Source organism: Odocoileus virginianus, chromosome 2 (genome assembly GCF_023699985.2).
Source record: "Odocoileus virginianus isolate 20LAN1187 ecotype Illinois chromosome 2, Ovbor_1.2, whole genome shotgun sequence".
NCBI classification, from domain to species: Eukaryota; Metazoa; Chordata; class Mammalia; order Artiodactyla; family Cervidae; genus Odocoileus; species Odocoileus virginianus.
This window is the reverse complement of record NC_069675.1, coordinates 95,408,409-95,435,011: the sequence shown is the minus strand read 5'-3', so window position 1 is coordinate 95,435,011 and position 26,603 is coordinate 95,408,409. Positions and strand designations below refer to the sequence as shown.

The following is a 26,603-nucleotide window of genomic DNA, read 5'->3' as shown; positions in this document are numbered from 1 at the left end:
AAATCCCAGAAAGAGATTTTTTAAAGAGACAAGAGAATACAAGTTTTGGCAAGGATGTAGAGAAAAGAGAACCCTTGTGCACTATTAGTGGGACTGTAAATCAGCAGTTATTATAGAAGATGGCATAGTAGTTCCTCAAAAAAATAAAACAATTAATAGAACAATCATTCAGTTTAGTTCAGTCACTCAGTCATGTCTGACTCTTTGCGACCCAATGGACTGCAGCACGCCAGGCTTCCCTGTCCATCAACAATTCCCAGAGCTTACTCAAACTCATGTTCATCAAGTCGGTAATGCGATCCAACCATCTCATCCTCTTTCATCCCCTTCTCCTCCTGCCCTCAATCTTTCCCAGCATCAGGGTCTTTTCCAATGAATCAGTTCTTAGCATCAGGTGGCCAAAGTATTGGAGTTTCAACTTCAGCATCAGTCCTTCCAATGAATATTCAGGACTGGCTTTCTTTAGGATTGACTGGTTGGATCTCTTTGAGTCCAAAGGACTCTCAAGAGTCTTCTTCAACACCACAGTTCAAAAGCATCAATTCTTCAGTGCTCACCTTTCTTTATAGTCCAACTCTCACATGCATACATGAACCTGGAAAAACCACTGCCTTGACTAGATGGATATTTGTTGGCAAAATAATATCTCTGTTTTTTTAATATGCTGTCTAGGTTGGTCATAGCTTTTCTTCCAAGAAGCAAGCATCTTTTAATTTCATGGCTGCAGTCACCATCTGCAGTGATTTTGGAGCCCAAGAAAATAAAGTCTGTTACTGTTGCCATTGTTTCCACATCTATTTGCCATGAAGTAATGGAACCCGATGTCATGGTCTTAGTTTTCTGAATGTTGAGTTTTAAGCCAACTTTTTCACTCTCCTCTTTCACTTTCATCAAGAGGCTTTTTAGTTCTTCTTTGCCTTCTGCCATAAGGGTGGTATCATCTGTGTATCTGAGGTTATTGATATTTCTCCTAGCAATCTTGATTCCAGCTTGTGCTTCATCCAGCCCAGCGTTTCTCATGATGTACTCTGCATATAAGTTAAATAAGCAGGGTGACAATATACAGCCTTGATGTACTCCTTTCCCGATTTGGAACCAGTCTGTTGTTCCATGTCCACTTCTAACTGTTGCTTCCTGACCTGCATGCAGATTTCTCAGGAGGCAGGTCAGGTGATCTGGTAGTCCCATCTCTTTAAGAATTTTCCACAGTCTGTTGTGATTCACATAGTCAAAGGCTTTGGCACAGTCAATAAAGCAGAAGTAGATGTTTTTCTGGAACTCTCTTGCTTTTTCGATGATCCAGCAGATGTTGGCAATTTGATCTCTGGTTCCTCTGCCTTTTCTAAATTCAGCTTGAAAATCTGGAAGTTCACGGTTCACGTACTATTGAAGCCTGGCTTGGAGAATTTTGAATAAGCCTGAATTTTGAGAACGATTACAAAACCCAGCAATCCCACTAATGGGTATACAACTAAAGGAAATGCAATCACTGTCTCAAAGAGTATTCTGTGCATCCCTGTTCACTGCAGCATTATTCACAAAGCCAAATGGTGGGAGCAACCCAAGGGTCCACTGACAGATGATGAATAAACAAAACGTGGTCTATTCACACAATGGAATATTATTTGGCCTTAAAACAGGAAGGAAACCTGTACCTGCTACGATATGGATGAACCCTGAGGATGTCATGCTAAGAGACACAGGCCAGTCACTAAAGGACAAACACTGTATGATTCAACTTGGATTGAGGCACCTAGAATAGTCAAATACAGAAAGACAGAAAGTAGGATGGTGGTTGCCCAGGGCTGGTGGAAGGGGAGACAGGGCACTGCTATTTAAGGGACAGAGAGTTTCAGTTCCACAAGATGAGAACATCCTGAAATTAGTTGCACGACAATATGTATATAATTAATACTACACTGAACTGAACACTTAAAAGTAGTCATGATGGTACATTTTATGTTATACATATCTTAAGCTAAAGTCACTCAGTTGTGTCTGACTCTTTGCAACCCCATGGACTGTATAGTCCATGGAATTCTCCTGGCCAGAATAGTGGAGTGGGTAGCCTTTCCCTTCTCTAGAAGGGAATAAATATCTTATCACACTTAAAAATTAAAAAGAGTTTTCCCAAAGGTTAATGAGATGCCAATCCCTGAACAGAAAAACAGGAAGAGGACAGGAACGGGAAATTTCAAACTGGGAAATACAGTCAATATTTTAAATGTTTGAGTTTGTCAATAATCAAGGAAATGCAAAATTAAAGAACGCTATCCTTTTTGTCTGCCAAATTAGTAAATAAAAGAAAATAAGGGAACCCCTAAGAACTTCAAGGTGGTGGGGCTGCGAGAGTATGCAGTCCCAGACCCAGCCCAGTAGGCAGGGGTGAGGCACTGAGAGTGAGTCCCAGAAACCTCGAACTGTATGCTTACCCAGCCACCTCAGCCCCATTCCAGCCCAGTCCACTCACCCTTCAGCTCATCAGCAGCAAAGAAGGCAGCCAGGCAGTCTTCCAGGGTGACGACTGGCCCCCAAAACCAGCTAGGGGTACAGGATACCACAAACCTACAGAGACAGAAAGGGAGTGTGTGTGTGGGGGTGGGGGTTGCCGCCAGGGTCTTGGCAAGAGTAGGACATGGGGGCCTGGGGCCTGAGGTCTGTTCGGGTCCAGAGAGGCAGCCTGGCCTGTTGCATGGAGTGAACTGAGGTCTGGAGCCAGAAACCTGGGACCACCAGCCAGTGTCCCTGCAAGGGTAACATTACCTCCCCCTGAGTCTTGCCTTCCCTGTCTGTGAAGAGGCCCTGGCCATGCTGGCCTGTCTTCAGGGCAGAGCACAGGTTCCTGACATCAGGAGGGTAAAGCAGGCTTCATGGAACACAGTGGGGGCTCCAGAAAGGCCACCCGCTCTCCCTGCAGGGCCAGGCCCTCACTCAGCCACTGCCCTCCTTTCTAGCTGCCACCTGGTCACTCTCCCCATCATTACTGCCTTCCAATCCATGGCCCTGCTCAAACCAGGCCACCTCAGGACGGCCACAGAACATGCTAACTTCTGAGCATCCTTCAGCCTCAAGCCCCTTCCGAGCTACACCCTCATCCCTGTGAAAGCTAGTGTTTTCCTGTTAAAGGTCTGTCGGCCCGTCAGGCTGCCAGCTCCAGGAAGACCAGGCCAAGGGTGGTTATGTCTTCCAGCAGGCAGAGAGGTGGACACACCGTCGGATATACTCCACAATAAAGGCAAGCCAGCCCTGGGCAGCATAGCTGTCCCCGCAGGTGCCCGGCTTGGCTGGCACGTTCTGGTAGATGGCCGAGTGGAGTTTGGCCAAGTCCTCCTTGCCAGGAATGGGCAGTGACAGGTCCTGGAATGTCTCCACCGTGGTGGACACCTGGGGGCGGGGGGTGGGAGGGGGAGGTTGAAGGTCAGCCTGGCTTTCCACCTGCCAGGGTTCTGCCCTGCCCAGACCAGCCTGGGTCTGGACCCCAAACCCCGGCTGCCAGGTGACAGGCGTGGGACAGAGAGCCTGCTCCCCATTCCTGGGACACGGGGAGCCCCACGACCAGGGCCCGCCTCTAGAGAGATGCAGGGCGGGGGGCACCGGGCGGAGAGCCAGTGCCCCAGCCCCAAGCTGAGTGGGAAGCCCTGTGCATCGCTCCCCTCCCCGCGGGGCACCCACCCGGTCACAGGTGAGACACTGCACGAGGCTGAGGACGGAGCCGTCAAAGATGTCTGAGATGACGCTGCGGTAGCTCTGCTCCTTCCGCCGCCGGCTGCCGGGGACCTGGGCTGGGGGCACCGCGTCTAGGGCTAGACCTGGGGCTAGGCCCCACCCCGCCCGCCTGCCTGGGGAGCCAGGGGCGGGCGCTGGGGGGTCGCGCCTGTACGAGTCACGTGGCCGGCTCCCACACCACCTCCTGGGTCTGTGGGAGGCCTACCCCCACAACTCATGTCCCAGCCATGCCAGCACGGCTCAGAGACACCGCGTGAAGGGCGCGCGGCACAGCCCCTGGCAGCAAGGGATCGCAAGCTAAACACCGGCCACCAGGGGCGCAACCTCCGCCCCCGTGCCCCGCCCCAAGCTCCAGGCGGCGAGGCCCTGCCCGCTTCCCCTCTCCACCTGCCAGCTCCTCCGAACCTTTCTTGAGCACGTAGGCAGGCCCCATCCTCACGGGGCTCGCACGATGAGGACTGCTGGCCAGCTTGGCATGGCCCTCGTGGTGGTGGACGGGGCTGCAGGGCCGGGAGGTGCTGCGCATGTGCGCCTCGTTGTCCGGTTCTGGGGGCGGATGGAGCGAGGGGCACCGTGCTGGGCGGCTGGGCCAGCCCCCGGCCTGGTCAGGAAGACCTCCAGTGCCTCGGAGGGGCACCAAGGCCTGAACCGAGCCCAGCCCACTCCCCAGTCCCTACACAGGACATGTGTCCACAAACTTCCTATTCCCGGTGGGGGCTTGAACTCAGGGCGGACTCCTATCTCACTCCTTCTCAACCAAGTGACATGCTATTCCCCTGACTGTTCACCCAGAGGCCGGGTCTAATGGGAGAGCAGCCCCCTAGTGTTAGTCGCTCAGTCGTGTCCAACTGTTTGCGACCCCCATGGACTGTAGCCCGCCAGGCTCCTCTGTCCATGGGACCCTCCAGGCGAGGATACTGGAGTGGGTTGCCATTCCCTTCTCCAGGAGACCTTCCGGATCCAGGGATCAAACCCAGTCTCCTGCACTGCAGGCAGATTCTTTCCTGACTAAGCCCCCCAGGGTAGGGCTGGGGTCCAACGGGGCCGTGGTTCCCCCGCGGCTGGCTGGTACCTGGCGTCCGGCAGGGACTGGTGGAGCGCGGGGAAGGTTGCTCCGTCTCCGGGGGCTGCTGCTCCAAGGCGGCCATGGCGGTGTCCACGTCGGCGTCCTCGTCCACCTGCTCCGAGTTGGTGCGTTGCTGGCCCCAGGAGAACTTGCGGTCCTTCATGCGCTCCTTCTCGGAGATGGCGCGGCCCGCCTCGTCCGCCATCAGCAGCTCCGCCTCGGCCTGGGAGCCTCCGCCGCTGCGCCCCTGCCCGTCGCCCTCGCCGCGGTCGCTGCTGGAGTCGCAGGACAGGAACTCGTCCTCGGAGGGGCTCCGGTCGCCCTCCCGCTTCTCGTCCGTGTCGCTGGAGTCCGAGTCCCGCGCCTCGGTCAGCGCTGCCGCGGTGGCCGCCACGGGCTCCTTGAGCTCCTCGTGCAGCTGGTCCATCAGGCAGCGCAAGAATTCCTGGGTGTCCTGGAATTCCAGGGCGGCCTCAGCACGGGCCGGCAGGGCCCACCTGACCCTTCTGCTGCGGCTGCTGCAGTTAGGTCACTTCAGTCGTGTCCGACTGTGCGACCCCACAGACGGCAGCCCACCAGGCTCCCCTGTCCGTGGGATTCTTCAGGCAAGAACACTGGAGTGGGTTGCCATTTCCTTCTCCAGTGCATGCATGCATGCTAAGTCGCTTCAGTCATGTCTGACTCTGGGCGACCCTATGGACAGCAGCCCACCAGGCTCCTCTGTCAACGGGATTCTCTAGGCAAGAATACTGGAGTGGGTTGCCCTTTCCTTCTCCACCCCTTCTACTGAGGACACAAAGGCTGGGAGGCCAGCCGACCCTTCCCAGGTCTCGCGCTCTGAAGTGGCAGAGTGGACGGGGTGACCCAGGTCCGCCCGACTCCAGCCCTGCTTCTGATTCAGCATGGGAGACAGTGGATGTAAGCATTCAGCCATGAAAGTCTCCTTGCTCCCAAAAGGAGGGAAGTGAGTGTGAGCACAGAGCTGAGTAGCACACAGGTGACGCCGTGGGGAGGTGTGCTGAATTTCGTGGGCAGCAATGCCAACTGGCAGGCCAGGCCACCAATAATCTTAACCCGCCCCTGGCGCTCTCTGCTTCTCTGGCCCTTTCGCCAGCCCTGGTGCCCATGCCTTCCCGTGACTTGTGGCAGGACGGACAGGCGTCCCACAGGCCTGGGCACGACTCAGTGGCCCGGACAGGAAGTGGGCAGGACAGAGTTGCCACGGCAGGCTGGCTGGGCCTCTGATCCCGGCAGTGCTGCTGTTACCCTGACTACTCTGTGATGACGACGCAAGCCCAGGGGGAGCCAGGGCAGCGAGGCCTCTGGACAGCCTTGCCCACTGGCCCAGGCAGGAGCGGTGCACACAGGACGTGCTTCAGAAGGTCAGAAGATGATGGTGGCCGGCCGCAGGCAGCTGGGGGCCCCTGGTGCCCGTGTGGGGCCACTGGGTTCAAAGTCCAGTCCTGTCCCTCACAGTCCCTGACCTGGATGTCAGAAGCAGCCCCTAGGGCCCACCTCCCACCCACACGAGGCGGCGACTATGCAGTGGCCAGAGCCAGCCACATACCCAAAGCCTCAGTTTGCCAACATGGAAAGAGGGGTCTTGTTTCCTCAGTTCTAGCCGAGGGAGGGGCCAGCTCTGGGTGGATTTCGTCAGCAGAGTGTCAAGCAGGTTCGGCCCCAGCTGCAAGCCCAGCAGTGAAACCCCATCTGGGGTAGGACCGGGGTCACCTGAACAGTCAGCTCGGGGCAGTAGGAAGTGTGTGGCTGCATTCTGCTTCACCGTGAGTCCGTGAATTTATGTCATAGAAAGATACCACTGATTCTAGAGGGGATCTCTAGATTTACAAAAACTTACCATCAAAATGCCTAGTTTATTAAAAGTGAAATTTGCCTGTGGTTCAGGGAAGGAGAAAGCATGGGCCAATGTGAGTAGTTGGAGGTACACACACCCAGAGTCAAGGCTGCCTGAGGCCAACCCTCCCCTCTGCCTTGTACCAGCTGTGTAACTGGCACGTGGTCACTGGGTGAGGACTTGCCCGCTGAACCTCAGTCTCCCCATCTGTTGGGTGGGGAGAACACCGGAAGGTTGCTGGGAGGCTCTGAGGTCCTTGCACCCGTGAAGGGCTCGAGCAGCGAGTCTAGTCCAGGAGTCCCGCCTGGCAATGCAGACCCCTGGTCTTCTCCACACTGGTCTTGGTTTACAGCCCTGGGTATCTCCTGGGGCAGCTCAGGTGGCCTACCTGCTGGGCATAGCCTCGGAACATTGGGTTGACCAACTTGATCCCGTGGGACAGGCTGGTAGGAACCACGTAGCTGGGGCTGTAGGAAGACCAAATCCGTTAGTACACGGTGGCGGTCGGCTCTGCGCTGCTCCAGCCTGCGAGGACAGCTGGGCGGCCCTGATGGCCAGATCGGGCTCTGTGTGGCATTTACTGCAATGTTGGGCGGTGCTGGCCCGGCCAGGGACCTCAGCAGGTCTGCACATCTCTAAGGTCAGGAAAGGAAAACATCAAGTCATGGCTCAGCCAGGCAGAGAGCTCTTGACTAGGATGGCATCATGTCCTGCCAGCCCATGACACGCCTCCTTTAAAATTGTTCTCATTCTGAAATATTTACTGTGGCTTTCTAATTTCAAAAGCCATACATGTTCATCATTTAAAAATAGAAAATTTCAAAAAATAAAAATAGAAAATTTCAGAAAAGCACAGCAAAGAATCATCAACACTAGCAGCATCCTGTAGAGATAACCACCATGATTTCCAGACGTTTCCTTGACGATGCAGACACAAAATTACATGCAGGTAAACACTTGACTGTGGCTTAAAGTTGGAGCTGTATGGCATCAGGCTGTTTAAAAATCTGCTTTTAAATTAATATATTTCTATGCACTCACTTTATTCCCAATTTTAACGTTTTCCTGGATCGACCTCAGGCATCTGGTCTTTAAACTCCTTTTACACTGAGCTAAAGCCCCTGTCTGGTCAGCGTCAGCCACCACTTCTGAAACCCTGTTCAGCCTGCACAGATGTGGCTGATACCTAGGAGTGGTCACCACGTGTCTCCGGACCTCAGCACACACGCTCTGAAGCGCTGCCAGCTGCAGTCAACGCCAGGTTCAAGTTCAGGCTGCGCCTTTCACAAGACGTGTTATCTTGGGCAAGACGCTTCAATCTCCCTGGACCTCAGTTTCCCCAGTTTGCGAGCCAGAGTTGGCTGTGACCTATACCTGGAAGGGCTCCAGTAAGCATGATGCAGGGGGAAGTGCGGCCCGTGATGGGGAGAGGCTGAGGGCACCAGAAGTGCTCCATCAAGGGGCCCCATCAAGAAAGCCTGTCCCCATGCCCCTGCCCGAGGTCGGGGACTCGGTCACTCACCGTTTCCTGTGCCAGACCTCAGAGACCAGCTTCTGATAACTTCTGCACAGGGCTGGCTTCTTGTCTGTGCGCACCAGGCCTCCACACTCCAAGAAGAACTGGGTGAGCGGGGGGCTGGGGGAGGGGGCAGGGAACCAGGTCAGCAAAAAAGAGAAGGGGCATGTGGCATTGTTTACAACAGCTGGCTGGAGGAGCAAGTGTCCTGTGTGGGGATATACTAGGGCCCCCCAGAGCCATAAATACCTGTAGGTGACTTCACAGACCTGTTATAGGGCTGTTATGGGGCTGAATCGTATCCCCCCCAAATTCATACACTGAGGTCCTAACCCCCTCAACCTTAGAATGTGAGTGCACTGGAGATAAGGTCTTCCTTTAAAGACTATTGTGTAAAAATTAGAGGAACCATCACCCCTTCTTTTGTCGGCCCCTGCTTAGAAACTCTTCCTGAGCCTAAAGGCCTCTCCCCCACTTCTTTTTTCTTTGTTTTTGTTATTTCATTACATAAGAAATAGTCACTTATAGAAAAATTAGGAAATACAGATAAGCAAACAATAGTAACTGACCTTAATCCTACCATGTGAGTGAGGCTAGCTACTCTGAAGATTTGGGGGCATATCCTCCTAGAATTTTCTATGCATGCAGAGCCCCATCCCTCCCCTCCTTCACACACACACAGAACCCTTAGTTCTGTGTGAGACCCTGAGTGCCAGACAGAGGAGATGGCCCAGTCTCAAGGAGTAGAGGGTGTCCTAGATGGAAAATAATATTTTCACCCCCAAAATGGGACTGCACCATACAAAGGTTCACAACCTTTTTCTACTTATCATATTCTGAACTCCTCCCCATTTCAGCAAATATTGTCCTGCACCATATTTTCCTGAACTCACATAAAGCTGGTCTGTACTAAATTTGTGATTTTTATGGGCCTTTAACACGGAGTTGGTGATGGACAGGGAGGCCTGGTGTGCTGCGATTCATGGGGTCGCAAAGAGTCGGACACGACTGAGCGACTGAACTGAACTGAATTGAACACGCTTCCAATAAACGGCAGGGTGAGGAACAGCACAGACAGCTTTCTCAATCTCTCTGGGTACTGGAACCTCCTTTAGGATAAATTCCCATAGGAGGGATTGCTAGGTCAAAGGGCAGGTGTGGCTTGGGGCGTCTTGATGTATACCCACATCCAGGCTTCTGTGAGCAACACACGACCCAGCTTGGGGGCAGCAGCTGCTGTTCCCAGGGCTCCCCGGCTCCCAGATGAGGTGAAACCTACCAGTTGGACAGGGCCTGCAGGGCCGCGTTCATGTAGCAGGAGTTGCCGAGGTTCTTCATGCCCGTGAGGCCTGTGGCACCAGCACACACACAGAGGGAGGGGACGGTGAGCACTCGGAGAGGAGCCGTGGCTCCCAAGCCCCCCAGGACCTGCCGCGTCAGCCGATGGAGTCCTGCTCCCTGCAGCTCCAGTTACCGCGGTGGACAGAACCCACAGACCCTTTCGCCCTCTGCCCCGTGCAGCCCACTGTCCACGCCAAGCAAGGGCAGCAGCCCAGGCTGAAAGACGCTGGCCTGCCCAGGGGCACAGGGCTGAGGCACTCCAGGGAGGCCCCCGTGTCACAGATAGCAGCCTACACTGCCCCAGCTGCCCAGGCGGCACAGCTCGGGGGCTGGCACCTCGTGGGGCTGTTACCTCGTGGCTTGAGGTCATCGTCCTCCGACTCGGACTCTCCTTCGTCTGCCACAGCAATGGGGACGGCTTTCAGAGGGTGGGAGGACGGTGGAGAATCCTGCGTTCAAGAGCCAGGGTGAGAAGTCAGGAAGACCAGTAGGTGAGGCGGGAGAGGGGCTGGGGGCAGGCCCACATGCCCATCCCTGCGCTGGGCTGTCGGGGGAGAAGCCCAGACCCCTAACAACTCAGTCAGCCCCCCGGAGCAGGGGGCATGGTGGGTGAGACAGGGCCTGAGTTTGAGTAAACTCCGGGAGCTGGTGATGGACTGGGAGGCCTGGTGTGCTGCAGCCCATGGGGTAGCAAAGAGTCGGACACGACTGAGTGACTCAACTGAACTGACCTAGTGGCCCTGCCCTGGGAACTCTCTGACTTGTACTGTACTTACGATAATGAGTAATATTTATAACTAATTTGAGAAAAAATAGAAACAAAGAAAAAACAGGCAGCCCAACTTTTCTGAGACAAACACTATTGATTATTGTATCTCTGTTACATATAAACTGTTAATACACACACACACACACCCAAAACAGGATTTGTATATACTTTTTACAGACTTTTTTGTTAAAAAAAAAAAATCATATATATTGATCATGTATGTCCACAAAGAGTCTATACACATTTATTGAGCACCTACTATGTGACCCTCAGTGTCAACATGGAGGAACGACAGCACTGCACCCAGACACGCCAGGCCTCTCTGGGGGCTCAGATGCCGATTGAGTGACCCCTCCCTGAGGGTCAGCTCTGCGCTGGGCCCCCCACCCACCTCCCTGAAGGGCCTGAATGGCTCCTGGCCTGGTGCACTGCCTGGGGGGAAGGTGTCCAGGTGTGTCCCACGCCGGCCTCGGCCCAGGGCACCCCCAAAGCCGACCCGCCCCCCCCCCCCCCAGTCACTTCTGCGTCCTGAGCCCTCACACCGCTCTGGACAGGGCTGGGGCTCAGCGGGCATTAGCTGACCTGAGCTCCTCAGTGCCACCTGGGAACTCAGAGCGGGAACAGATGCTGTTGGGGACCCACAGCCCTGCCCTCGCCCTTGGTTCGCCACTGGCTGGCCCCTGCGCCCCCTCACCTGCTCTGAGAACTTGGGCGCAGGGCCAGGCACGTGGGCCGCCAGCCGCGGCTCCAGGAACACTTCCTTTTCGCAGGCATAGCACCACACCCTGAACGTGGTCAGGTTCACCGTCAGATTGTGCTTTTTTGCCTAGAGGGCAAGACGCAAAGGCAGGAGAAGACACTGGCCTACCCGGGCCGCAGGCTGCCTCCGCAATGTGGGCTCGGGAAAATCTCAAGATTTCCAGGAATCTCAGATTCTGCTCCCCCCACCTCGGCCAGGCGTGCCAAGGGCTGTGGCTGCCTCCTCTCTTCCCTCTTTGCTGTGACTGTTCCCATTTTACACACACAACCTCCGAGGCCCAGAGAGGTGGGTGGAGCCAGGGGGCGGCTGGAGCTGGGGTCTGAACTCTGGGCTGTCTGACCTTGGGGCCCACGCTCCCGGCCACCACGCTCACCTGTGCGTGGAGGGTGCTGTGGTCAGCGAAGGATTCTCCGCAGCCGACGTAGGAGCAAGAGACCTGGGGAGAGAAGGAAGGGGAGCGGAGGGGGCGGCCCAGAGGACAGACAGGGCCACGCCATGAGGGGGTGTCCCCGCCGCCATCCCCTGGCACCCCCAGGAACCAAGACCCGGCCGCCGGGCGGGGACACAGGTCTGCACACCCAAGGTGCGCGCTGGGCACAGCTGGCCGCCGCACAGCCTCCCCGCCTCCAAGCGAGATGGGCGGTGGGCCCTGGGCTGAGAGGCCTGGCTGCTGGGCGTCCTGACCCTCTCCCTCTCCACTTGCCTCTTTTCCACCAAAACCCCACTTCCTGATGGGCCAGTTGGCGGGACCATGCTTTTGGTTGGGGGCAGGGGGAGCCTGGGCCTCACAGCCGTTTTCTGACAGGGGACACTGAATGGGCAGAGGCGGCCAGGGGGCCCTGTGCTGACCCCGTGCCCCCTGGTGACCTGCCTCTGGCCTTACGCTCTCCTCCCCCAAATCCACCCAGCTCCTGAGGCCCAGCTTGTGGCCTCCAACCCCGGCCCTGGCTGTCGGACTGTTTCACGGCAGGAGAGCTCTGGTACACCCTGAGCAGTGGTCAACACTGCACTGGCGGGTGAGGGCTTTTCAAGAAAACGTGCTTTGGGCTGTCACAGAGGCTGTGTCAAGTTCCGTCTCGGTCTCTCGGGGGGCGTCTGTGGGCTCCCGGGAGGCGGGGCCATGACTCCCGCTCCCGTGGGCCGTCCCTGGGGCCCCAGACAGCGTCCTGCAGTGTAGTTTGCCCTGAGTGACAGGCCCGAAAGGACGAGGCCAGAGCCCTACAGAGGCTCCTGGGTCTCCTGCAAAGAGACTTGAACTGTGATCTGTGTGCCCATCGGCTGCCTTTTTTTGTCTCTCGTATTTGTTTTCAAAGAAATTTTTAGTAAGATTATATAGTGAGATATATACCTGCAGGAAAGTTGGAAAACACTACAAAGTTACAGACAAAAATGAATTACCTATAATTCTGCAACCCCCGGAGAAAACCATCACTTGTTCACACATCTACTGTTATTCATTTGGGTGAGCATGATAATCACAATCAGATTTTACCGGACACTGTCTACAGGCCACACACCCTGTTAAGGCCATCACAGGCACCATCTCGTCAAATTCTACCCTGAGGGGGGGTCCACAAGGTAGGGGCAGTCGTCAGTGTTGCGGCCTCTCCTTTATAGATGGCAAAACAAAGACCCAGACTGGCCCAGGGATATGTGTGCATTTGTGTGTGTGTGTGTGTGTGCGCGCGCGAATGCTCACTAACTCAGTCATGTCTGACTCTTTGCAACCCCATGGACTGTAGCCCGCCAGGCTCCTCTGTGTGCATTTATGTGTGTGTGTGTGTGTGTGTGTGTGTGCGCGCGCGTGCGAACGCTCAGTAACTCAGTCATGTCTGACTCTTTGCAACCCCATGGACTGTAGCCCGCCAGGCTCCTCTGTGTGCATTTGCGTGTGTGTGTGTGTGTGTGTGTGCGCGCGCGTGTGCGCACACGCTCAGTAACTCAGTCATGTCTGACTCTTTGCAACCCCATGGACTGTAGCCCGCCAGGCTCCTCTGTACACGGGATTCTCCAGGCAAGAATACTGGAGTGGGTAGCCATTTCCTCCTCCAGGGGATCTTCCCGACCCAGGGGTCAGACTCTTGTCTCCAGCGCCTCCTGCGTTGCAGGTGGATTCTGTGCCGCTGAGCCACGTGGGAAGACCCGGCCCCGGCACAAACTGCCACTAACAAGCGCCAGAGCTCACAGCCAAGACGCTACATCGTCTCACATGCACATGCTGGGCAGAAATTTCCCCTTCATGCCGATGCGCTCATTCAGTCCAGAGTCTTCTCTAGCCTGCTTTTCCCTCGTCATCTTTAACGGTTGCCAGGGCAGGCAGCCCAGGGGCTGGCGCACTCTGGGGCCCTCTTGGCTTGGGCACCACACCCGAGACATCCATGCCCTGTGTCCCTGCCCAAGGTTTCAGGCAGTGCCCACAGAGGACAGGTATTCCCAGCCCAGAGTCTGGACCCAGCTCCAGGCCCCCAACAGCTGCAGGAAACTTACCTGGAGACAGGCCCACAGGTTGGGTCCAGAAACCCCACATGACTGACAGGTGCTCTGTGTGAGGTGGGGAAAGAGAGGAAGAGGAGGGTGTGAGTAGCCCCAGAATGCATGCCATCAGACTCAGCTCAGAGGCTTTGCCTCACAGAGATCCAGCCCATGGGGGCACTTTAAGCTTTACTGTTTGAATTTTGTTTTTTCACGTGAAAAAACATTTTCAACACAATCACTTAAAGCTTAAGCAAAGAGACCCCTTAATATGCTCTCATCACACCTTCTACTTCTTCATGACACTCATTTATTTAAGCCTTTCTGCCTGCCTAGACTACGGGTTCCATGAAGGAACCCACAGTTTTGCCTACCCCTGCAACTTCACAGAGTCTGGTACAAATCAGATCAGTGTATTTGTTGACCACAGAAACACCCAGGTATCTGTTGATCAGGATGACAGAGCCTGCTTCTGGTCCACTGATATCTCTCTTCCCTGCTTTAATAAAAGAATCTATGAATTTTGGCTGAGCACATGGTCAGTGAACTACAGACTATGTGTCTTAGCCCCCACTGTGATCACAGGGCTCAGTTCTAGTCAACAGCATAACAGTAAAAAGTGACATGTGCCACTTCTGAGTTTTGCACAACCCTTGGTCTCTCTCCTGTTTCCACTGGCTGGAATGCAGATGTGATGGCAGGAACTGAAGTAATCACTGTGGACCTGAAGGTGAAAGCCATGTGTTGAGAATGACAGAGCCACTCTATCAGAGCCACCTACATCTGGACTGCCCAATGAGAAAAGTAAACTCCTATCTCATTTAACTCACTATATTTCAAGGTCTTTTCATTATAATTTAAACTGTCCTAAGTAACTTTGTCTGTGTCTGTCTAGAACGGCAGTTTCCAGCTGAGCTTCCACAATACCCAGTGTGTCTCTGCCAGCAGTGAGATGAATTCTAAGCACTGGTCTCTGTAGCGGTTGTAAAGCTGACCCCTGGTGAGGGATCACAATGAGCCAGGTATCCAGCTAAGTTCTCTGGACCTTGCTCATGTAATCCTTTCCACAGTCTCTGCAACAGGTCCCAAGATCCCCTTCCTACAGATGAGAAATGGAGGTTTGGAGAGGTCATGACCCTACTGTCGGAAGCACTGTCAGCTGAGGAGTCAGGGTCATCAAACTTACGGGAAAGGCCGTTTCCCCCCAAGGGTGGCCACATCGACCCTCAGGCCTCCGTGGGAACTTCTTTTCACTAAGCCTGGATTCTGGCTGTGTTTGTAAAAATCCTGAACATGGCTCTCTCAGTAAGGTTGAGAAGGCGCAACTCATCCCATCAGTGGGGCTGAGGTTTGCAGTCTGTGTCTTAGGGTCTCTTGCCAAGGATGCTAAGGGTGGCAGGAGACCAGTCTGCTTGGTAGACTCAAAGTGGCTGCTCCTGACCTTTCCAAATTTGTCATCTCTTTTGTGACTTTCTGATTTCACAGTTCACTCCCATCTTCCCAAGTTTTTTTTTTTTCATTTCAGTCATATGAATGATAGAAGTATTATATGCTTGTTTCAACAATTTAAATGATACGCATACGCTGTATATAACATGTAGCATATTATATACAATACACATATGCTGTATAAAATGTGTAGCATATTATATATAATACATACATGCTATATACGTGTCATATAGTATACATCATATAATATGCTATATATAATGTGTCCTGTATTACATACAATACATATATGCTGTATCTAATGTGTAGTATATTATATGTAAAATATACATGCTGTATTTGTGTCATACATTATATACATGTATGCTGTACATATGCTGCTGCTGCTAAGTCGCCTCGGTCGTGTCCGACCCTGTGTGACCCCATAGACGCTGTACATAATGTATCAGATATTACATATATGCTCTATATAATATGTAGTGTATTATATATAATATATATATGCTGTAATAACTTGAAGTATTTCTCTCCATGCCTTTGGCTAGTAAAAATAAGATCACACTATACAAACTTCTCAGTAACAGGCTTCTGCCCCCTATTTAGGGCCATCCTTCCATGTCTGTACGCAGAGACCCCATCCCATTCTTTGCGATAAGTACACGCGGGCCCACACTACAGGCACAGACGCCACAACTGCCTCACTCATTCCCTTTCTGGTAAATACGCTGATGACCACCAGTGTTTCCCTTTTACAGATAATGCTCAGGAAACACTGCTGTATTCGAATCTTGTAACTGGTGCATACACTGCGACTAGAGACATTCCGAGTGGGAACTGAACCCCTACAGTCATGGTAACTCGACTACAAACGTCAGGTCCACTTCCCTCCCTCTGTGGGCTCTGAGTGAGAGCACGTATGTGCCGTATGCATCTGAGACGGTGCTGTGTTGGTTTCCTGGCAGAATCCTTGACCACCAGGGAAGCCAAGCACCTTTCTTCAAGAGTTTCTCAGCCATCTGCATTGCCTCCATTGTGAGCTACCTGGTTCCATCCTCGAGCCTTCTGGGTATTTTAAAACCATGTTGGTTTCATTTTGTAGATTTCCAAAAGGCTGCCATGTCCCAGCCCAATCTCCCAAGTTCTGCCTCCCTCTTCCCGCCTTGTTCATCTCCTCCCTGCTCTCAGATTTCCCAAGAAACTGAGTTTGTTTCACTTATTCCTCTGTGCAGACTCAGGAAGAGACCCGGCGTCAGACACTGCAAGCGCACCGCAGCCTCGCTCTGCTGTTCCTCCTGACCACACTGAAACCGTGCTCCACAGGGTTAGCAGAAATTGGTGACGAACAGAAATGGAACTTGTCTTACACAACAGCACTAAGGGAACAGCTGGGTAAAAAACCCCTCTGCCTGAAGCCTGCCTTCACTGAGCAAGCTTGCCTTAATTATTATTCTTTTTAAACTGCATACCCTCTATGCTTCATATAGCCTATACATCACAAGACTCCTTAACCACCCCTAGAGATAAGAGCTCTGATGTATGAGTCGCTATAGTAATAGGGGTTTAAGCTGTTTTTTCAGAAACTCGGAGTCTTGTCCAGTTCAAGCCGGCTAAGACTGTTTGGGACCACTAACCCTAAAATTGGGTGTGTGTTAAGTGTCCGATAAATGACCTTTTGATGTCAAAGGGCCCAAAACTCCAGCCTCAGATCATGCTAAGCACCTCCATTTTTGAACACGCATCCTAGGAAGAAGCACGTAACTCAGACACACCTGTGCCGAACACTGATGACCTCATCTCTCCCCACGCCTAAGACCACCCTGCTTCTTTATCCCATAAACATCCCATGCCCCTCGCCTTCTGGGAGGCTGATCGGAGGCTTGTTCTCCTGTCTCCTCACTTGGCTGCCCTGTGAACCAACCCTTTCTTTGCCGCAAACCTCGGTGTCTCAGCATTTGGCTTGCTATGAATCAGCAGATGAACCTGGTTCAGTAAAAGCAAGCAAAACGACTTCAAAAGAAGCCACAGGAACTTTGAAGAATCACGCCTGAGACTAAACCAGCTCAGGCCAAAAGCCACCCAGCACCTGCTGGTGCAGGGAGGCTGAATGACCAGCGTTAGGTGCCTGGAAAGAAGACCCAGAAACCTGTCTGGGAGTCTGACCCAACCCCCTCCCCGGGAACGGCCCTTACATACGGCCCTGCCCCTGAACACAATGACACTATACAGGCAGAAGGCTGCAAAGGGCCCGGATGTCCACCCACAGAGGATCAGCTGTGGAGTCCACACAATGAACTATGATGCAACTTTAAGACAAACCATGAGATCCGTGTGCTGAGGCCAAAGAGCTCCAAGATACACTGCCAGGTGAATAGAGCATGTTACCAACACAGCTACAGTACACTACCTTTTATGTAACAGAGGGGAAAATGAAAAATAAGTATTCCCAAAAGCAAACTCTGAAAAGATAAAAGAAACCAGTTTGTGGCTGTCTGGAGGGTGGGATGGAGAGGGTGGGCACAGAGCGGGTGGGAAGGGGACTCCTTCACATTTTTATTCTTATGTCATTTCCATGTGAAAGTGTTAGCTACTTAAAAAAATTTTTAATCTAACAAACAGACAAAAACACATCCTCCCTGTTTAGTGTGGCCCACCTTTGGGAATCCCCTGGGGGTCCCACGGTTAGGACTCCAAGCTTCTACTGCAGGGGGCATGGGTTTGATCCCTGGTCAGGGAACTAAGACCCTGCAAGCCACAGTATAGACAAGAAAAAAAAAAAAACCAGTGGCCCACCTCTTCTCTTTAAACCTCCCTGAGCCCTTCTCAGGTCAAGTGTGCAGAAATGCCCGTGGACTCTCGGAGCCTGACTCTCCGCCTTGCACCTGCTCCAGCCACTAATGGGCACCAGTGCTCCCAAATGGATGGTCTGCATGGTAATTAATGGCTGTTAGGACGCAGCCCCGGAAGGCCTCCTGAACAGACGCCAGCTTTTCCATTTACATAAAAGGCCAAGCAGAGACTGCTGGGAGCCAGTGCTTCCTCGGCTTCAGAAATGTCTATATCCCAGGAATGTGGCAGGGGTCGGGGGGGGGGGGGGGGGGGGGCGGTGTGCCCTGGGTGTGGGCCTCAGCCCCAGAAAGTCTGACCCTTTACCTTGGATTTGAGCAGCAAGTCCTCTTTGGTCACCTCCCCTATCGAGTCAAGATGAGGACAAAGGTCCCTGGAGTCCCCCATGCTGGCCCGGGCTCACCTACAAGGAAACACAAGAGATCCTGGGTTAACGGCAGCCCCTGCCTGCTGGAGGCAGGAGAGGCTGGGGGTTAAGTGCATACTTGGGTCTCGAGCCTCAGATCTGTCACATACTGGCTGGTGACCCGGAGAAGCTACTTTAACTGCTCTGAGCCTCACCCTCTTCGGCTGAGGATTGGGGAGGGAGATAACACCTTCCGGAAAGGTTGCTCAGAGGATTCACGGAGGAAATATCAGTGAAATGCCTGGCTCAGGGACAGCAAGTGCAGGGAGATGATTAGAATTCAAGCGCTGGGTGTGATGATGAGAACTGTTGATAGGGAAGGCGCAATGGTGCTTCTTCCATTTGGGGAGCTGTCTGTTAGGGAATCTAAAACCACAGTCCTTCTGTTGAAAGAGACCAGCTCCCTGACCTGGAGACCACTCTACACCAGGGGGCAGCAGCGGGCAGGGTGGAGAGGCCAGGTCTGAAAACCAAGTAGAAAGGCAAGAACAGAAGGGGACCACCCTCTTTTATGAGCAAGCAAGCTCCCTCTTCTCAAGAGTTTCAGAGAGGCCAGGTCACCCAGAGGCCACTTATCTCACTTCCTGTGAGAAACCCCACTTAGAGAAGAATCTTTAAACGCCACGATACTAGAGGAGGAAGTCAGAGCAGCAGCTCCTCCAGAAAATGTTATTTGAGAACTAGAAAGTCACAGAGAAGGGCAGGCAAACCAAGCTAGGAAGGGGTCTGAAAGATGTTCACTGAGGCACCAACGGTGGTGTATCTGGGTGAGAGATTTCCTAAGAGCTGTACTGTTGTTGCTTTTTTTTTTTTTACAATTCTAAAAACAAAACTCAGATGATATACTTTTTAAAGTATAAGGTATAAAGTAAAATAGAGGGCTTCCCTGGGGGCTCAGACGGTAAAGTGTCTGCCTGCAATGCAGAAGACCCAGTTTCAAAAAAAAAAAAAAAAGACCCGGGTTCAATCCCTGGCTTGGGAAGATCCCCTGGAGAAGGAAATGGCAACCCACTTGAGTAATCTTGCCTGGAAAATCCCATGGATAGAGGAGCCTGGGAGGCTACAGTCCATTGGCTCACAAAGAGTCGGACACGACTGAGCAACTTCACTTCACTTTCTGGTGACTCAGTGGAATCTGCCTGCCAATGCAGGAGACATGAGTTCCATCCCTGGGTTGGGAAGATCCCCTGGAAGAGGAAATGGCAACCCACTCCAGTATTCTTGCCTGAGAAATCCCATGGACAGAGGAGCCTGGGAGGGTTAGACTCCATGGGGTCACAAAAGAGTCGGACACAACTTAGCAACTAAACAACAATAACAATAAAGTAAAATAAATTGCTGATGATATTGTGGCAAACTTCCATCCTGACGCTCTTCTGTATATAGTTCTTCTCTTTTTTAAATCAGAAGGAAAAAAAGCTATTTCAGTTTGAAAAGCAAATGCTTCCTTCAAGGGAACTCCTTGGCGGGCTGGGCACCTCTGTATTTTGACTGTGGTGGTAGTGACATGGATCTGTATGCATTTGTATGTATTAGTCGCTCAGTCGTGTCCAGACTTTGCAACCCTACGGACTTCAGCCTTCCAGGCTCCTCTGTCCATGGGATTCTCCACGCAAGAGTACTGGAGTGGGTTGCCATTCCCCTCTCCAGAGGATCTTTCTGACCCAGGGATCAAACCCGGGCCTCCTGCACTGCAGGCAGATGCTCTGCCATCTGAGCCACCAGGGGAAAACTGCCTGGAACTGCACACACACACACACACACACACACAGATGAGTAAGGGCAAAACTGGTGAAATCTGAATGAGTTCCTTGGGTGTACCGGTCACTCTGCTGGTCATGATGCTGTACTACGGACACACCGGAGATGCGGTACCACTGGGGGACTCTGGGGGAAGGGAACATGGAACCTCCTGGAACATTTTTTGGCAACTTAACTGTGAATCTATAATTATCTCGAAAGAAAACGTTTAAAAATAAATAAGTAAATGCTGCCGCCACCCAATATTTTAGCAGAAATTGTACCCAGGAACCTGGCTTTTGACTCTAGCTCCAAACTATCACGGAGAAAAACAGCCCAATCAATCAAAGATGCAGGAGAAGCCGACAGTGCTTTAATCAAAGGCAGAGGTTGTGCAACCACCAGAGGGAGGTGAACCCCTCCCCCAGGCACCCTCCTGCAAGCCCCTCCCCACCCCGAAGAATCTGCCAGCGGTGAACCGGCCGACTCAACGACAGAACAGGAGTGACTGGTGCTGATGAGGGGCCAGGTCCCGGACTAAGTTCTTTCCGTGCCTTCTTCCCTTGAAAGCTTCCCCGGCCATCTCAGAGGCTGGGCTTTGCCCCATTTTACAGGTGAGTAAACAGGACACCTTCTGATCCCAGGTCTTGCAGAAAGGAGCTCCAGGACTGAGGCCAAAACCCAAGCGTGTCAGACTCTTGGCCAGCTCTTTGGAACTTACAGAAAGTGCAAACATATGCGGAAGTAGACAGAAGTGTGTAACCTGCCCCCACGCATTCATCACCTGGCTTCACAATTAATCCATGGCCAACCTTGCTTCATCTCAACCTGCCACGTCCTCCTTTTTGCAGCAAATCCCAGATATCACATCATTTCATCCACATATGTTTTTCTATGAGACTCAAAAAAGAAAAAAAAAACCCACATAACCACGATTCTATCATTTCACCTAAAAAGAAAAATCTGTACTTCCTTCTTGGTCCGTGTGTAAGGGCGACACCTGAGTGGGAGAGGCTGCGGGCCTACCTCTGTGCAAAGTGGCAGCCCCAGGAGGCAGTCACCCTCCGCATCCTTCGGTCCCGGCCGACAGTGGGGAGTCGCTGCGCTGGGCTGGGGTGAGCACAGGCTTCTGCAGGGGGACCTGGGAAGACAAACCAGCACACTTCATGTAGTTCTGTTAACCTTAAAAATCACTCCTGAGATTTCCCTGGAAGAGTCAGCCTGGCGATGCAAGGGATACCAGTTTGATCTCTGGTCTGGGAGCAACTAAGTCCTTGCGCCAGAACTGCTGAGCCTGTGCTGAAGAGCCCAGGAGCAGCACCTACTGAAGCCCGCGCGCCTAGGGCCTGTGCTCTGCAACGAGAAGCCACTGCAATGAGAAGGCCGCTCACTGCAACGGAGGGCAGCCCCCGCCGGGTGCAACTAGAGAAAGCGTGCTCGCAGCAACGAAGACCCAGCACAGCCAACATCAAAATAAAATACATAAATCAATCTTCAAAAAGAAACACTCTCAACACCAAGCAGAAGCTATCAACAGCCCACAGTTCCTCCTGTGGGGCAGTGGGGAGTGAATTTTTGGACATTTGGGGCATCCACAGGCTAGACATACTCCCCAGTCTGTCTCCAGGGACAATAAAAACACACCACTGCTGGGAGGGCTCAAGTAGGCTTGGGTGGAGCTGGCAAACAGGGTCAGCCCTCCCCCCGGGGGGGATGTCAGACCCCTCACTAGTCACTGCTGGGCATTACCTTTGTGATCCCTAAGAGACGGTGGGGAAGCGGAGGGCCACAGGGGGCCACTCCAACAACTGCTCCCCACTGGATCGGAGGATCCGCCCTTTCCACGAGTGTCAGTGAGACCCTCAGATCATCCTTCCAGTCTCCAGAGAACTTTCCACTGCTCAGAACTGCTGACCTCCGAGTCGTGAGCAAGCCTAGGCTACAGACACAGCACGGCACGTCTGCACGTCAACACTGCCCCCCTGTCTTGGTGGGCCACGTCTTCTAGGTGTGAGCAGTTCAAAGAGGGAGAGGCAGTTAGAAGCTACCATTTAAAACGGTCAAGTGACAATGACAGGGCTCAAGGTTCTGAATTCCAAGGCTCCTCACTTGAAGTCAGACTTTTACTTTTTTCGTTTCCACTGAGGTCAAGTGCGCTGGGCGGCTGCCAGCTTCACACTATTTTAAGCTGCTGTATGTGGGTTTTTCAGTGTCTTTGGTATGCGCCCCATCTCTTGGGCTAGATGGTGAAGCCAGGTCATGAGTGCGAGACTCCATGCCGGGAACACTGCCCCAGACAAGGACGATGGTTGACAGGCCCACTCCTGACTCACAGGTGCTATCAGACGACTCAGGTTCTTGCAACTTCAGTTACAAGAAGGGAAAAAAAAAAAGCCCTGTGGCAAACAAACCTGTGTACTGTCACTGTCCCCGCTTTAGGGATGAAGAAACAGAACTGGAGTTTAAGGAGCCAGGAACCTGGCCAAGATCAATCCTGGGCTAGTAAGCAGTGGGCGGGACCTGACTGGTCTGTCCAGCACACAGCCTTGCTCTAAGTCAGGGGTCAGCAAACTTTTTCTGTAAAGGCCCAGGTAGGAAATATTTCAGGCTTTGCAGGCCACACTGATCTTTATCACGTATGTTAATTTTATTAAAACTAAACCAAAGGGCCCTTTTCTATTTACAGGCTAGGCAGGAGAAGATGAAACGTTTTAATCAAACACAGAAATTAACAAGGCAGAAACAAAGGAGTGAAGAGGAGACCCTTTTCTGGATGAGTCACAGGGTGGAGGAGCTGCACTCTCAAGCCAGCCAGGTAGCAGCCTGGGGCGCTTCCTGGGGTGGGGCTTCCCGGACCTCTCAGGGGCTGCTGCCCTTCTCTGAAATGGCCCCCAAGTGTTTTGTTCATGCTCTGTGGGCCTGCAGATCTCCAGGGGAGGAGGTTCTGCTCCCCGTGGGGCTCTCAGGGGCCTGGGGAGAAACAAGCACAGATGCAAGAGGGGAACCTCAGGTACCGATGACGCCAGACACAGGTTCCTCGTATTTTCAAAACTTTAAAGATGATACTTAAAAGTAACCTATTAGGGTCTGTATTACAAAGTGAAAGGAAGTCGCTCAGTCGTGTCCGACTCTTTGGGATCCCATGAACCATAGCCTACCACGCTCCTCCATCCATGGGATTTTCCAGGCAAGAGTACTGGAGTGGGTTGACATTTCCTTCTCCAGAGGGTCTTCCTGACCCAAGGATCAAACCCAGATCTCCCGCATTGTAGGCAGACGCTTTACCATCTGAGCCACCGGGGAAGTCCTATTACAAAAGCAACACAAATTCATCACAGAGTTTGTAGAAGGGACTTCCCTGATGACCCAGTGGTTAAGAATCCGCTTGCCAAGGGAGGGGACATGGGTTCAATCCCTGGCCTGGGAAGATTCCACACGCCAACGGGCAACTAAGCCTGTGTGTGTGTCACAACTACTGAGCCCACGTCTGCAACTACACCCACGCTCTGCAACGAGAAGCCACCGCAGTGAGAAGCCTGCACACCGCAACTAGAGTGAGCCCATAAGGCAACGAAGACCCAGTACAGTCAAAAAAATAAAGTCATTGCAGAAAATGCAGATGAGCAAAAAAGAAGGACATAAAAACCACTTGGGACTTCCCTAGTGATCTAGTGGTTGAGACTCCATGCTTTGGAGCCAGAGGGTTCAATTCCTGGTCAAGGAACTAGACCCCACATGCTGCAGCCAAATAAATAAATATTAAAGAACACAAACCAAAACATAACAGATTTAATTTGTATACAGATTTTGGAGGTTTATATTCTGTGTTTCCATGTCACTAAATTTCTTTTCAACAACTTCATTTCTAGTTGCTGGATAATATTATACCACATATAATCTAAGCTCTACAATACCTTACTCAATCATTCTCCTACTGGTAGACACAGGATATTTGTGTGAGTGTGTGTGTGTATGGCAGTGAGGATTATTTTAGAATATAAGTCTTTGACTACATCTTTGATCAAAGGAAAAATTACTGGGTCAAAATATTTGTTCTGAAAGTACTACATATATACTGACAAATTTTCCTCCAAAAGCATTGTATAAGTTTATCAGCTTCCCAACAGTGTCTGAGCAACATGGAAAGTTTAAGGCTTACTAATATTTTTTTAAAGTTAATGTTTAAAAATCAGTTTCTAGAAAGAGACCCACAGATATAGAAAACAAACTATGGTTACTAAAAGGGGAAGTGGGGGAGGAATAAATTAGGAGGTCAGGATAAAGATACACACACACTACTATAGATAAAGAGATAACCAACAAGGACCTACTATGTAACACAAGGAACTACACTCAATAGTTTGTAATAATCTATAGGGAGAAAGAATCTGAATGAAACATAAATACATGTATGTATGCATAACTGAAGCACTGTGCTATACACCTGAAACTAACATGACGCTGTAAATCAACTGCTGCTGCTGCTGCGAAGTCGCTTCAGTCGTGTCTGACTCTGTGCGACCCCAGAGACGGCAGCCCACCAGGCTGTCCCTGGGAGTCGCCAGGCAAGAACACTGGAGTGGGTTGCCATTTCCTTCTCCAAGGTAAACCAACTAGACTTCCATTTAGAAAACCAGTTTATACACGGGGAAATGTCAAGTGGTAGTATCAAAAACTGGGTGGTTAATATTCGACGCAGGACCCGAACCATCTGAAGCGCACGAGTCTGCGAGGATCACACTTTGCTGACCCCAGCTGTCTAAACGCTGTCATTTTGCTTTATCTCGGTCCCCAGACAATGCCGACCCGGCACCTTCCTGGGTGATGGGAAACAAACCAGGCATGGGCGCTGCCCTCACGGGACACAGAGTTCCCTGCTTCAACACCAGGCTGCCTGTGTGCAGCCACGAAGGATGTTACAATCACTAACGGGAGCCACTTTCCATTCTTAACACAGCCAGCTGCTCCACAGGCGTCACCCCTGTAATTGACTACAATCACGGAAGGCAATGATGGGGACAGCTAGCCCTGAGCTCAGCTCCACGATCTTGCCACTCACAAGCTGTGTATCTTTAGCTAAAATCACCAATCCTGTTTCCTCATCCAGGAAAATGGGGACAAAGACAGCATGTAGCCGGTATGATGACTGAGAGGACGAGGCGGGACAACACATAGCAAAGATTTAGCATAATGACTTCTGATCATAGGGACATGCTCAGAGTTTGTTTATCTGCACAGCAAGGATGTTCAAGTACCTCCCTGCTAGTCCAGTGGCTAAGACGCTGAGCTTCCAACACAGGGCCCTGGGTTCCATCCCTGGTCAGGGAACTAGATCCCGCATGCTGCAACTAAAGATCCTGTGTGTGGCAACCCATACCCAGCACAGTCAAATAAATAAATAATTTTTTTAAATAAATGTTTTTAAAAAAAGAAGACGAATGTTCAAAAAATGCTTGGTCCTATAAAGTTTGTTGTGGTGCTCAGTCGCTCAGTTGTGTCCGACTCTTTGCAACCCCATGGACTGTAGCCCGGCCAGGCTCCCCTGTCCATGGAATTCTCCAGGCAAGAGTGGGTTGCCATTTCCTCCCCCAGAGGATCTTCCCAATCCAGGGATCGAACCCAGGTCTCCTGCAATGGCAGGTAGATTCTTCACCACTGTGCTGCCTGGGAAGCCTGTAAAGTATGTTACTGGCTGTCTGTTTGGTTTTGTTTTAAATTATTTATTTATTTTAAATAAAAGGTAATTAAGTCATGCTAATGTAGGCAGAAACCAACACAGCATTGTAAAGCAATTATCCTCCAATTAAAAATAAGTAAACTATCCCCCCCAAAAGTAGTTAAGTTCAGTGAGGTCTTTAGGGCAGACCTTAATCCAACGTGACTGGTGTCCTTATGAGAGGAGGAGATTTGGATACACCAAGAGGCACCAAGAGAAAGGACCATGTGAGGACACAGCAAGAGTCGCCATCCGAAAGTCAAGGAGAACCCTTAGAAGAAATCAAACCTGCTGACCTCTTTCGTGGACCCCCAGCCTACAGAACTGTGAGAAAATAAATTTCTGTTGTGTAAGTCACCCAGCCTGTGGTGCTTTGTTATGGCAGTCCTGGGAAACTGACACGGTGTTCAGTTCAGTTCAGTCGCTCAGTTGTGTCCGACTCTTTGCGACCCTATGAATCACAGCACGCCAGGCCTCCCTGTCCATCACCAACTCCCGGAGTTTACTCAAACTCATGTCCATCGAGTCGGTGATGTCATCCAGCCATCTCATCCTCTGTCATCCCCTTCTCCTCCTGCCCCCAATCCCTGACACGGTGTTAGACCAACATTAAAGTTTCTGAAGATGGGGACTTCTCTGGCGGTCTAGTGGTTGAGAGTCTGCCTTCCAGCGCAGGGGATGTGGGTTTGATCCCTGGTCAGGGAACTTGGATCCCACATGCCTCCAGGCAACTAACCCAAGCTCTGCAACTAAGCCCTGATGTAGTAAAAAAAAAAAAGTTTCTCAAGATGAAAACCATTTTCTGGTTATGTATCCTTGTTCTTAGATAATTCCTCCTAAATATTGCGGGGCAAAGGGTCATGATATTTGCAACTTACTCTTAAACGGATTGGCAAGAATAATTCTGATGATGATGAATGTATAAATACAGAGAGTAAAC

The 26,603-nt window shown here is 51.9% G+C and overlaps 1 protein-coding gene across 6 annotated transcripts in view; it reads right to left on the bottom strand.

Annotated features, from left to right (window-relative positions):
* Positions 1 to 26,603, bottom strand: part of USP20 (ubiquitin specific peptidase 20) — a 41,916-nt gene that overhangs the window by 10,733 nt on the left and 4,580 nt on the right. For 2 of the 6 annotated variants that reach the window (XM_070454494.1, XM_070454500.1), the window contains exons 2-15: positions 20,974 to 21,088; positions 18,108 to 18,204; positions 13,521 to 13,574; positions 11,407 to 11,469; positions 10,968 to 11,099; positions 9,857 to 9,953; positions 9,443 to 9,512; positions 8,170 to 8,283; positions 7,036 to 7,114; positions 4,799 to 5,246; positions 4,132 to 4,272; positions 3,673 to 3,803; positions 3,212 to 3,384; positions 2,471 to 2,565 (exon numbers count right to left, since the gene is read on the bottom strand). In XM_070454494.1, coding sequence (XP_070310595.1) covers positions 2,471 to 2,565; positions 3,212 to 3,384; positions 3,673 to 3,803; positions 4,132 to 4,272; positions 4,799 to 5,246; positions 7,036 to 7,114; positions 8,170 to 8,283; positions 9,443 to 9,512; positions 9,857 to 9,953; positions 10,968 to 11,099; positions 11,407 to 11,469; positions 13,521 to 13,574; positions 18,108 to 18,188 — 1,678 coding nt within the window. In that variant the 5' untranslated portion in view covers positions 18,189 to 18,204; positions 20,974 to 21,088. Of the gene's footprint in view, positions 1 to 2,470; positions 2,566 to 3,211; positions 3,385 to 3,672; positions 3,804 to 4,131; positions 4,273 to 4,798; positions 5,247 to 7,035; positions 7,115 to 8,169; positions 8,284 to 9,442; positions 9,513 to 9,856; positions 9,954 to 10,967; positions 11,100 to 11,406; positions 11,470 to 13,520; positions 13,575 to 18,107; positions 18,205 to 20,731; positions 20,821 to 20,973; positions 21,089 to 21,696; positions 21,720 to 26,603 lie in introns of those variants that run through there. The other 4 variants (XM_070454503.1, XM_020874805.2, XM_070454506.1 and 1 more) reach the window with 4 other exon arrangements.